Raw genomic sequence first — 13,395 nt, 5'->3', positions numbered from 1 at the left:
GTCATTTGATGCTGAATTGATTAAAACAGAAACAAATTGCTCCCTGCCAGTTGTTGTATGCATATTAATCTAATGACACTGCTTTCCTTTATTCTTCTCCTTCATTTAATAATAAAAACTAGAAATTAAAACTGGAACTTATTTGGGCATTTAGATTTGTGAAAGAATATTCACAATCTCCTTGAAAATTGATCAAAGGTGCATTTGCTGTTGGACGTTCCCGATTGTGACTTATTTTTAAATAATCTTTTCTTAGTGAAGAGTGCTTGGTCCTGTCACGTGTACCTGTGCTTTTTCATGTAAGGTTCAGCTGCCATGCCATGCCATGCCATGCCTGCTGACTGGGTACGGTCATGCTTGGCCCAAATGAGAGACCATAAAACCATTGACCTTGTGGATTTATCTAGAGCAGTTTGAGAAGTGAGCCTTCATGAGCTTTCCACTTGAGTGGCCAAGCATGACTTTCATATTCTGTGAGCAATGTTGCAGCAGTCAAGGCCTAGAGCTAAGTGTCCAACCAATTTCCTTGCTGAACCTCTGTAAGGGTGGCTGATGCTCTCATGCTTTAGTTCAGAGTATACCTGCAATGGAGGTTGCCAGGGAGTGAAACTCTAAGTGTTTTGCTTCAAGTTTAGCAGGCAGTTCCAGCTATGGCCACAATGATTTCAGATCTAGTGCAGGCCAGTGTAGTCCTGATTCAAAGACAAGTTTGATAACCTCAGACTCACACGAAGCAGCTCTCACTGGAATCTATGTGGGAAGGTGCTTTAGTCCCTACCTCCTGCATCCCTGTCAGTGCCCAGCTTTTCCTGCAGCCCAGCATGGCACAGTAGGGCTCCTCCAGCTCTATGTAAGAAAGTTTAGGATACTCCTGTGCTGGATAAGGCTCCATGGGTGCTGCAGGGTAGCTTGCCATTGAAGCACAAGATGTAAGATTTCACCCTGCCCATGCTGGTGATGGATGTGGCAATTGAAAGTCACAGCCATGCTGCAGTCCTTTGCACAGGCAATTACTGTGTTAAATTTTCTAGTTCCCTCATAATCAAAAGCATAAAACCCAGCATTCTGTGGCTTCTTTGGAAGCAAAAGATCCATTCTGGAACATGTCAAGACCCTTTGTTTGACTTGTGTAACACAGATGTCTGTGCAATCCTCCTCAGTGCTGTCTGATACAACCTTTACATCTGCTCAGTCACCGTTATGAGCTTTGTACTGCTTTCCTTTTAATAACACCTTTTAATACACCTTTCTTAGAATAAGTATGGGAATAAATGACACAGGACTCCATTTTCTTCATGGTGGAAAAAGACCATTCTTTATTCACATAACTCCTTTTTATAGAGTTTTACAGACCTTGTGTGGGGCTCTAATTGTTTACTAGTTTTCTTGCCAATTACTTTTATTGGTTAGTAACAAGTTGTTTTTCTGTAACGATTGGTCACTCCAACTCTCGGAGTGTACATGCAGGGAAATTTGTGAAAGACAGTTTTCATTTTTCTGTCTAAAGGTGCAAAAATAGTTTATGCAGGTGCAAGCTGTTTTTTACCCAAGAATAGCTTGTTATTATAACGAATTGCTCACAACAGGAGTGCTTTCACATGGGAACTTGCAAAATGCTAGCTTTGACAAGGCCAGCTACTAATTCCAGGAGAGCAGACTTGATTTTATGAAGCCTTTATGATTTTTCTACCTTAGTGCAACACTAAGTAGCCTACTTTTTCATTTTTGGTGGGACTTGTCCACTTGACTGGGGGGGATTTTAACTAGGTCTTTAACATGTGTAAGTGGGAGGCAGCATGCCTTAAGGGAAATACTGCTTGGGTTTACAATAAATCTTGTCCCCCACAGAGCCAACATCCCAGGATCTCAGTGCTGCAGCACTCACCACATTCTGCTCTGATGTGCAGGCAGTGAGCAGGGCTGGTGGATGAGTTCATTGGTTTGAGAATTGTAACAAGTAACATTTTCAGCATCGGGTGGAGAGCTATGCTTAAGGCATTATTGGGGAATTACCTTTCTTTGAGGTGCAGAGCAGACACAGAATCTAATGATTTTGTAATTAAGCAAATGCCTTGAGATAACTTCTGTCTCATTCATTTTGCTGAAACTAGTTTTCATGCATTTGTAAGCTAGTTTTAGTAAGAAAATGGGGCGAGGTGCAGTATTATTATTTAGGCTGAGCTGTGACCACCTGCCTCATAGATACTGTAGATGTTTGAAATATTTGAATATGCCTGTCTGCTCTATCTTCTTATGGGCTACCCTTGTTGGCAAGGTGTTTCAAGTCTGCATCAAGGTGGTTTGAACTTCTTCCATACAGAATGAGCCTCCAGTTTTTTGTTGCATTCAGTACATTGTAATCATAAAAATGCTGTAGTGAGTGGAATAAATTCTGGATTTTCTGGACAGTCAGTGTACTTTTTCCTTTTTTTTTTGTTTTGTTTCATTGCTGTTCTTGTGTGACTTTCTAGTAATTCCTAGTTCATTGTTTTCCCTGCATCCATGGTGTGCCCTTCAAGTGTTCTAAAACTTTTTAATGTTGCTGGGTAATTGCTTAAGTTTTGAATTGCATGTGTTTCTGACTGACTGTTAAGACCAGAGTATCATACTCAGAAGGGCTTAAAAGTATTAAAAGATTTTTATCTAGCAGTGGATATTATATGCAATTAATTTCTTCAGCATTGCTTGATTTCCTTCGCCTTTGATTGTAGACTATTTAGTAATGTGCTTTTGTAAAGTTATAAACCATGCTTTTATCTTTTTCTACACTCCTCTTTTTTTTTTTTTTTGGTACCATAGATTCTTGAATGCATATCAAAAATAAACATTGAAGGAGATGCCTGATGGAAAGAGACATGTAGGGAGAGTGAATTTTCTCATTAAAGTTGCAGCAATTACTGTTTAAATTACTTTTGGGAATTAGTTGCTCTGGAAGGACAATACTGTTGACATAAATATCCTTACAACAGTGAAAGGAACACAATTCTGCTTACAAATATATTTAAATTCAGAAGAGAACCAGTAAAATTTTAAATTAACAAGTGTTTTAGTTGAATTTCTATGGGATGCATTCTTACAGAAATTTTTAGTATATCTGGTTTCCCTTCAGAACTCCTCTTGTTCAAAATAGTCTGTTTTCTATTAACTGATGAATATAGATCATGATGTGAAGGTCTTTCTTCAAAATTTTTGATTGAAACTAATCTAAAAATTCAATCTAATTTCTACAGAAGGAAAATTCATTTTTGGCAGATGTTCTGCCCCAGGCTGTTAGCTGAAGAGTTATAACATGGCAATTATGTTTAATCATATTAAAAAGCTTGACAACAAAATTCTGCATTCAGCCTTGAGTTCTGCAATGGTGTCTCCTATTGTTTGAAAGCAAATGTTAATTAGCAGAGAGCAGTTAATTGTAAAGTAATGTAAATTGTAAAGTCTGTGTAATGAAATAACAATACTGGTTTAGAAGATTTGTTGTGTGATTGAAGTTTTCAAAGATAGAGAGAATAAAGCAATTATTCAGTCCTTGTTGTATTTCTCAAAAATCCCATTTATGTTAGCATGGTGTTTCCTTGCATTCTTAAACAAGACTGGGCTGTGGGAAAAAGGCTGGATGAACAGTAGAGGGGGATAATGCAACATGTAACCATAAATTCTTGCTAAATAGAAGTACATTCACAGGTATTAGTCAATATCTCATCATCATTTTTAGTAATTTTTCTGTTAAGGCACAAATTTCTTCTGTTTAATCACAGTCTATTAGTATTTGATTTAGAGCCAAAACATATGAATGGACTATAAATGTATTTACATTTTATTTTTCCATTTCTCTCTAGGAGCAAGTTCTAATTTCAAAAATATGTCTTTAGAGAAAAATTCATCCTGTACTAATCAATGCCTACTTTTATTCTGCCATTTTTAATCAATGTAGATGGCTACCCAAAGTATCCCAAAGAATTATTCACAATAAATGTATTTTTATAGCTAAATACATGATTCCATTTAATCACTTGTTTGGTTTTCTGGAAGATAACATAATTGCCCTGCTAATTACTGTTTTTTCCCAAAATTGGCACATATGGTTGACCAAAAATAATTTAAGTTATGCCCCTTTGTATAAATGAGTTTGTTCAGTGCAGAAGAAAATTATATAAGCTGTATTCCTTGAGGCTAACTTCTTTCAACAGTATTCTCTTTCCAGAAAATATATTCTATGTTTTTTGGGATACTAATTAGGAATTGTTAATTTTCAAATAAGCATAAACTGTTTTCATCATGAGTTGGCCTGTTCAGTGTTAGTGCATATGTTAGAGCATTTTAAAATTTGGCATCTTGAAAAATATTTGTAAATGCTGTAATTGTGACTTGCTGATGGAAATGGAGAGTGAATCATCCATTTCACTTGCAAATTTAAGAAATCTCATTGCCATTCCAAGATATTAAAGCAAGGTTAAATTAGTTAAAGTGCTTTTTCAGAAAATGAAATTATATTTAATCCATCTGCAGATATTACAGTGCTCATATAGCGCTTGAATCCATAGTGGTTAACTCGGGGATTAGTTCTCAGTGTCTGTGAATGTTCATGAACAGTGTGAATAGGATGTTTTGGAGAACAGAAAAAACAAGTTGCTGATGACTCTTCTGGCATTACTAGGAAGTCAATAATGTCCAGGGGGATGACAAAAGAAATGCAGCATTTGATTGAAGAAGCTGTGCAGCAATACTTGGTATCGAAAAGGAGTTATAGTTTTAATAAATCCACAGTGGGCATGTGAAGCCAAGATTCAATTTTAGAAGTTCCATAGTAATATTTGGGTCTGAAATGCTTTGGATAATGAGTAAGTATGTATATGTAAGCAGGAATACCAAACAGCACTTGTTTGCTTTTCACTGGAAGTGTGATAATCTTGATTTTCCCATAGAAATCAAGTGCTTTTAATTTACTGTGTTTCTTTCCTTAGCTAAAGCTAAGAATTCTTCTAGGTAGTACTGTCTAGTGTATGCTGGCTTACTGTATTGCATAGTTTCACCAGCTTCCTCTTTCTGCAGCAAATAGATGCATGTCTTTAAATTACCTGGCAGTGCAGCCCCTGGTGTTCCAAATATGATGGCTAAAATGTAAAGAATGACTATTTGAGTTTTTGTTGCTAAGTTGTTGTCAGCTGCCAAAAAGAAGTAGTAATGGTGGGTGGCACTTTGTTATCATACATGTCTGTAGGCACTTGGTACCTTTGCTACCATATTTCCCTAACAGTTTTAACAGTGTGGAAGCTTTTTGCAAACTTTCTGCATGAAGGTTGTCACCTCTTCTTCATTTTGGTCCCCATTTGCAGAGGTGTACCTTCTCTGTTTGCCATTTGATAAGTAGAACAGAAAGCACAATTAATTAGGCAGACATTCCTTTAATTTTATTGTTTGTTACCAATTTCAGATCCAGTTACAGACCCAGTAAGAGGTGATGCATTTTTACTGAATTGCACCTGGTCCTTGTACTGAGGAGTTACCAGGGTGGAGTGGTGGTTCTACAAGGGTCAGCATAGATAGAAACAGAGCACACAGTTATGGGTTATGTTACAATTCTCCATAGTGGCTACTCAAAACCTAAATGAAATTATAATTAACGGCAGTTAACTGAAAAATTGGCTTTGTAAAATGAAGCTGTTTAATTAAAAGCTTCAGCTTTTGATCATATATTCCTAGATCAAAATTTTTCTGTTATTTTATAAGACCTATTTATTCTTGACATTAGAAGAGTTGTATTTCTTTTGCTTCCTTCTCAGCAAGCAAATTTACCTAGGCAATAATTCATATTGCAGTTTACTCAATAAACAGAGTACATTTTGAGAAACACTGCCTTTTAAGAATTGCATCTGATCCAATAAACCAAATTATATAATAATAAAGCATGTCACTGATGTAAACAAATACCAGATGTGTTGTAAAAGATCAGTGGAAATAGACTGAGATAAACACTGCTGTGGTGTATTGTCAGTCACTAGTAAAGCTCAAAAAGGGATTCCTACTGTGTGCCTGAATCCTGGAGGGTTCCACCTTCATGTTTGTTTTTCTCTTGCTTTAAGTCTCGCTCTCTTTAGAGAGATTGGATTTTTAGATTACATTAGATTTAGATTTGATTTTTTCTCCCATCCTTGCTCCCCATTATTGCACCTTCAGATCCAGTGTCTGGCTGCTTTTCAAAGGGTGACAATGCAAGCCAGCAAGGTTTTGCTAATGGAAATCAGAAGTGTTGCCAGGGAAGGAGTGTGAGCCTGTTGAGGCATGGGCACTGCAGAGGCTGGGATGTTGCCTTCTGTATTTTGGGATGTGGGAGTGGGCTCATCTCTCATGTTATTTTCCCACCCTGAAGGGGGTGGATGTTGTTACCTGTACCAGACCCAGCTTCCTCCAGGATGGATGTACATGGTGACAGTTGGATTTTTTACTCTTCAGATATGAATGCTTTCACAACAAGGCTCTTTCAGTTGTGGATAAAGATTCGAGATAAAGTTCGAGATAAAGTTTAAAGTGTGTTTCCATTATTGATTAAATTATAAGGCTTCTTCCACACAGTTAAAATCCAGAGGATGTTGTTCTGTATTTAAGATATCTTCTAGTGCTTCTGTAATAAAGTTTTCTAATTGTGTGTTCATTGACATTTTATCTTTAGACACACAATCTAGAGGTGGACTTGGCAGTGTGAGGTTTGTGGTTGACTCAGTGATCTTAAAGGTCATTTCCAACCTAAATAATTCTATGATCTGCTTATGTGTTGTATTCTACACTAAGTCAATTTTATAATAATATTGAAATTTAAATCAGCATATCTCATTTACCATTTTATCAGAAGGGGCAGTTAAATATTATATTTGAAGGATATCCACATTTTTGTGGCTTTACCTGGTTTTCTATATATGCCACCTAGATCACTATTTTCTTTGTTCATGTGGTAAATCTGAGATTTCCTGGTTCATGCAAACAGCTTTAGGTCTTTTAAAACCTGCCTAATACTTGAACCAAAGTGGCAGAAAATATAGGGGCAGATTTTTTGAACAAACTTGACTTTCAGGTGGCTCTGTATACTCCAGATGGAGTCTTAATAAAATCTGAACAAGAGAGTGTATTATTCCCAAATTCCAGAATTCGTATTCCTGTAACAATCTTCAAAAAGTTCAAAGTACTTCAAACAGTTTAAAAAAAATAGTCATGTAACACAATGCAGGCAGATTTTCAGCAGATGATATACAGGTACCATGTCTGAATTACAAGCAGTGATGGCTCACTCTTTATTATTAGCCAACTGTAAAATGCAGGTTGGATCATAGAAACAGAAATACTTTGTCACCTTCAAAATGTAGAGATGGATTTTGTTGGTAGAGAGGAGATGCAGTCAGGATGGTTTAACTAAGATTGAGTTGTTGTTTACTTATGATTACTAAGATTTTATTTGTGGATCTGTCAGCCTATTTGACATCACCAGGGGTGCCAAATTTGAGTTATCTTTGGAGCTGTCTAAAGCACAGAGTGTGCCCATTTTAGCTGCCCATTCCGGTAGAATTTACTTGTGTAAGTACTGAAATGGAGTAGGGTGAATTTAAGTACTCTTTAGGTGTTTTATGTATTAAAAAGTACAGTTAATTTATATAGATGAGTTTCTGGCTGCAGACTTTTATTTTCCTTGTTTTTCTTCTAAAGATAACAGAAAAGAGCCACTTCACATCTGGAGTCTTCTCCATTTTCTCTGTGAGGCTTCTGAGAGTCTGACAGAACTTCTTTGTCAACACTTAATGAACACCGAGCTTTTTAAGTACATGTCTTAAATTTTTAAGTGTATTTACTGAAATATTACCAAAATCTTTGCAGAAAGTATGAAGTCTAGTTAGCTTCTTCATATTTAATGCAGTAAAATCAAACCTTATCTACATATAGACATTGTACACACATATACCAGAGGCATGCCTAATCTCGATTGCTTCCAAAAGTTTTCTTTCTAGAAGCAAATGCCTTCCAACTGTGGGTATGAATTAGAATTGTGTTGCAGAAAACCAATACCTTATTTACAACAAGTATACTTTCTTGATTTCTTCTTCTGGGAATTAATTTAAATAAGAAAAACACCTGTCATCTTGTCTGACAGCTGATGACAGCTTTAAGATCACTGAGTGACTAAGATGACAAGCTATCCGTACACATCAACACATCAGGCTTTTATTGCTGTCTTGAGTGTGCAAGAAACTTGTAGTAAGTGGTCTTTAACAAGGACTCATCCTGTTTGTCAGTTCTGTGACATGATTTTTATGAAGGAAGGGGTAAAGGCCCACATCAGCTGAAGATGAGGAGATTGCAGTAGGTATTGCCTGTCTGTGTTCCATGAAGCTTGTCTGCAGAGATGGAAACAGATCAAAGGGCATGTTTTTCTTCATCACAATTCCTGATGGGGTTTAGACAAGTTTATATGAAAATTCAAACATTGCGAGTCAGAAACTGATTGTTCAGACTTAGGAAAAAATTTTCTCATGAAGAAACACAGCTTTCCCCCCCTCCCCTTAGATAAGATGAATTATTGTAGCTTTATCACTGTCAGGTTTAACTACTGTACTTTACAACCATGCTCTATTGAATGGGGACATTACTAAAAGCACTGTGGAAACTTCCCTTGAGTCTGAAACTTGCCTTTCATGTATTGAAAAGTTTGGGGAAATTCACTACTTTGTTTCAGTAAACAAACATTATATTCTCTAATAGTCTTCAATATCTCCTTCAGAAAAGACCTATCATCTATTCTTCGTTAACTGGTAAACTAAATAGAAGTGGAATGTGTTGCATTGTCTTTTTAACATTTCATCAGGAAAATCATGGCAAAATGTGCTTTCTTATAGTGCCCTGCACTATATTTTCCCTTATATTTTTCCAGGTCAAGTTAACAGTAAACAGCCCTATTTCAGCTTCTGTATAGAGCTAATTCTGAACTACAAATTCTCCTATGGCACATTCATATGTTAAGATTGCAGAATATTAAAAATTCCTACATTTTCTCAACATTTTCCCTGGGATTTAGGGTCTTCCTAAACAAACGTTAAATGCTAAAGGATTAGAAATCATTCAAACAGTATAATTAAATTCCAGCCCCAAATCTAGATTTGTATTTTTCACTCATGCTCAGGCAAAGGACAGACTGATCTTTAGGAAAAAAAAAATGGACAGCCTGAGTTTATCACCGGAAACACAGCCACAGAAATATTACTCTCTGTGATTTTTCTCATGCCTCCATGGAGAGACTTGGGCAGAAGCTGCAAATGCAGTTTCTTGCTGCTCCTTATTTAATATATGAATCTTGACCATATGCTCTGAGTGGGTTTGAAATCACTTAGATTTGATTTTTTGTTTATGTTTGTTATTATGCAGTAATCCATAGCACTGAAAACATGTTCTTAAGAAAACAGTGCAGTAGGTAATTAGTGGGAGAAATATTTCAAAACAGTATTTTTAATATGTTGCTTAATCTATATGGTGACTAGCATATTTGTTTGATTTTTAATGTATTCCCATTGTTTACCCATATTTGCCTCATCATTTCATGTTGTCAATAGGTGGTCAATGTTACTATTTTGCATTTAATGAAATTTTAATGGCATTTTGAATGTTACATATTTTTCTAGTTTTATTAATATAAACATTTCCTTTTTTTTCCCCTCTAGAAAGGTCCTAAAGGAAATCTCTGTAGGAAACCTAAAGCCTAATGAAACAGTTGAAGCAAATCTGGAAGCACAACTACTCTCCAAATTAGACCATCCAGCCATTGTCAAATTTTATGCAAGCTTTGTGGAGCGAGATAGTTTCTGCATTATCACTGAGTATTGTGAGGTGAGACTGAAGAAATTTGAAAACATGTGTGTATTAAAATAGGGTCTTCTAAGAAGCCATTTTATAAAATATTTAACTTTGAATTTTAGTCTTTAATTGTTCCTTGTGGCATCACCTTCTACTTGTTAGGTGTGTTCCTTTCAGATAAGGAATGTTACCTGCTCAGATGAGACTCATAGACAAATAAACCACAGAAGAAGAAATAGGTAATTTTATGTGCAAGTTCTTTTGTTGTTACAAGGGCTACAAGAAAGACATGCTGCCAGATCTGTAGGAGAACTCAGAAAAGTTGTACCACTTGCATGTGATAGGTGAGAGAGGAGGAGATTGTGGGCGTGGGGGCATGAAATAAAATCTGATATAAATGAGGAAGGGAAAACTTGCTTGTGGTTTGGAGGTGATTACAAGCTTAAGCCTGATCACATGGATGATGAGTTTGGCAGCAACATTGGCTTTATAAAATGAAATTCGGTGGGAGTCAAAGACCAGAGTGCAGTGGATACAAATATTAAAGCAGGATTTTCTACAATATAGTTACCATTAATTTTTTTGACTCCAGCATTTGGTTTAAGAACATTTTGCTGGAATCTGTTGTAAAGCTTTCAAATAAGAATTTAAGCATATTTAAGCCAGTTTTTAGTAGTTTATATAAAACAAGCGCCTACTTTGTATTAAATATAAATGTGTTCTTTCACAAAAAATCTGTCATACATAAAGTGATCTTTTTATGAAACTGTGAAGCAAACTCTTCAGTTGTGCTCTGCTAGACATGCTGAAAAGCTGTGGAAGATAATGAACTTAGACTACTGGGTTACCTGCACACAAATCAGATTTGACTTAACTAATCACACTTCTTCAAGACTTTAGCTTTCATGGGCATAATTAAACAAGTACCATTCCTGTCATTTGTTTCTTCCTTGGAAGCTTTCTTTAATGGTAGTTAAATGCATATTTATTGCTGGGATATTTAAAAATTAAATCTGAAATGTTCAGTTCTGTGATACAATCTGAGTATGTGTTCACATACTATTTTAACACATGCAGAAGCTTTTTGTGCCACTCCCTGAATGTTTGACAGCTGGGGTTTGAGAATATTGTCAGCTCTTTGAGGAAATCCAGAGCTCAGGACTGAAGGATTATTCTAACTGTCCAGCTATTCCCATGCACTTACAGTTTTCTCTCTACTAGCAGTACAAAATGACCTAATACCAGATCAATTAAAGATGTAGGAATAAAGGAACCTACTTCAGCAGCACAATTAAAGATGTAGGAATAAAGGAGCCTACTTCAGCAGCACTATAGTGTTTTTTCTCTATTCACTGCTTTTCACTTTTGACTCTTTTTTTTTTTTTTTTTGTTCATTTGGCATAAAGTTATAGGTGAATAAAAAAGGGCATGTGATAGCAGAGTAATCACAAGCATCACTTATTGGAGCTTTGGGGTTTTTTTATACAGGCAATATAAACTACCTTGCATGACATATTTTGATACAGTTACCCTAAGATTTGGGAGTCACATCCTCAAGCAGGTGAGAATGTATTACAGCAAGGCAGGTAAAGGAAGAGAAAATGGATTAATTGGCTATGCACTGAATCTTTTCAGTTGTGAGTCTGCTAGGTGAGGTCAGGATGACACCTGGCCCAATAGGATGTGCTTCTGACTTTTCCCCAAAGGTCAGGTTCCGTGGTATCATTGCATTTATGCCATTACAAGATATTTCATCGAATGCTCAGTACAAAGCGAAGTTGCACACGGTGGTATAAAGTTTCTTTTCTATTTTAGTGGGAGTATTTCCAGAAGGTATACTTTTGTATTTACCTATCTATAACCTGCCTTTGAATGTGGTGGGATTTGGGTGTTTTGACCTAAAAGATGCCTGTTTAAACCATCCATAAATTGAGAATGAGAAAAATGTAGTACTACCTGATTCTTGCTTGGAAGTCTAGTATGTTCTGTCTCTCATGCGTAGAATAATTACCAGATTGGCAGTAATTGCTACTCTTGGGCAGGCTCAAAAACAAAGAGCACACATTAAGTTGGCATGGAAACGGAACTACCCCCCTGAGCTCTATTCTGTTTTCTCCAAAGTACTGTGACTTATTCATTAGCCACGGTGCTTTGTTCATTCTGGCATGAGTAGCATGGAGTGAGCCTCCAGTGCAGCTGCCCCGTGCTGTACCTTGTCCTGTGAAAGAAAACCAGTGACATTGGTCTCCATGGCTCAGCTTACATCTTTTATTACAACTGAATTTAAAATTATAGAAAAGTATATTTGTTCTGTTTTGGTCTTACTTGTTGAGCTTCTTAGACACTTTCCCCAAATGAAAATCTTGTGGGTAGTATAAACATTATCAGCTAAGATTGGTTTCAAACAAAAATTCCTTAATGAACCTTGGATTTCATTTTATAGTACAAATTTGACTTCAATAATATACAGTTTTCACAAAGCAGTTACTTTTAAAATTGCATCATTTTAATGTATTATAAAGCAGAACTCCTTGTACTTTTCCCCCAGACAATTATTTATGTCTCTTGACTTCGGTCTCAGCTGTGATGTGAGTACACATATGCTAAGGAAATCTGAGCAAAAGGAATAACTAAAGCAGTCAATGCCTGTTCACGTTATCAGCTCCAGATGCTAAGCTGTTTTAGATAATTTACTGGTGTGTTTGATACTCTGATATTTAAATAGAAACTGCAGCTTGGAAACTCCATGTGTACTTAATTTGTTAAACTGTTGAATTCCTTATGAGCTTCGTTAGACTGACCTTCCAAAATGTGAAATTGGTTAACATTTTTTTAGTTTCACAGGAGCAGTACTTCAGCAAATCTTTTATGATGTATTTTTGTTTTCATTTTTTTAGACAAAAAAATCAAGGGTAAATTAATTGTAGGACATTGAGACTACTCTTCTCTGCTTGAAGATAAAAAGCTATGCAGTTATGTGAGGGCACATGTAGTGCATTATCCAACTGCTTTTGTTCTCCTTAGACCTTTTGCAGGAATTGCCCGTCAGCTTCAGAATATTCACTGCCACAACTCTGTAGGTGCTGCAAGTACTTTGCATTTTTCACGGCAGTGTGTTATTGTAAGAGGGGACACATTGGGACAGGGAGAAAAGGTGATTGGAGCCTGCTTCACTTCATCTGTCCTCACCTGGATAGTACACAGTCCCCTGAGGCCAGCAGCCAGCTGACACATGTTTGAGCACCCCCTCAGTCCTGGGCTCTGGATGGTTTGGGGCTTCTGTCTGGAACAGTTTATTTTATAACAATGACTCATTGTTTTCAAGGTGCATGAGTAGACTGAGCCACAGCCCATCTGGCTGCCATGCAATGGACTACCCAGCAAGAATTTTTCTTTCTTTCTTTCCTCTTCTCTGCTGCAAGCCACCAGAGGGAAGCTGCTGAACATTTGGAGTTGCAAAAGGGAAGCAGCTGCTGAGAGTTCCAAGTTCCCAGAAGAGCTTCTCTCTGGGCTGCAGTAGGGCACCAGATGGAGAGCTGAACCCATATATCCTTCCCTAGTGTATCA

General features: G+C 36.7%; 1 protein-coding gene across 5 annotated transcripts in view; it reads left to right on the top strand.

Annotated features, from left to right (window-relative positions):
- Nucleotides 1-13,395, top strand: part of NEK11 (NIMA related kinase 11) — an 82,931-nt gene that overhangs the window by 7,162 nt on the left and 62,374 nt on the right. For all 5 annotated transcript variants that reach the window (XM_039706888.1, XM_039706909.1, XM_039706877.1 and 2 more), the window contains one exon: nucleotides 9,696-9,861. In XM_039706888.1, coding sequence (XP_039562822.1) covers nucleotides 9,696-9,861 — 166 coding nt within the window. The remainder of the gene's footprint in view (nucleotides 1-9,695; nucleotides 9,862-13,395) is intronic.

This window comes from Passer montanus, unplaced genomic scaffold (assembly GCF_014805655.1).
Source record: "Passer montanus isolate IOZ18808 unplaced genomic scaffold, ASM1480565v1 scaffold10, whole genome shotgun sequence".
Classification (NCBI taxonomy): Eukaryota; Metazoa; Chordata; class Aves; order Passeriformes; family Passeridae; genus Passer; species Passer montanus.
This window is presented reverse-complemented; position numbering and strand designations above follow the sequence as displayed.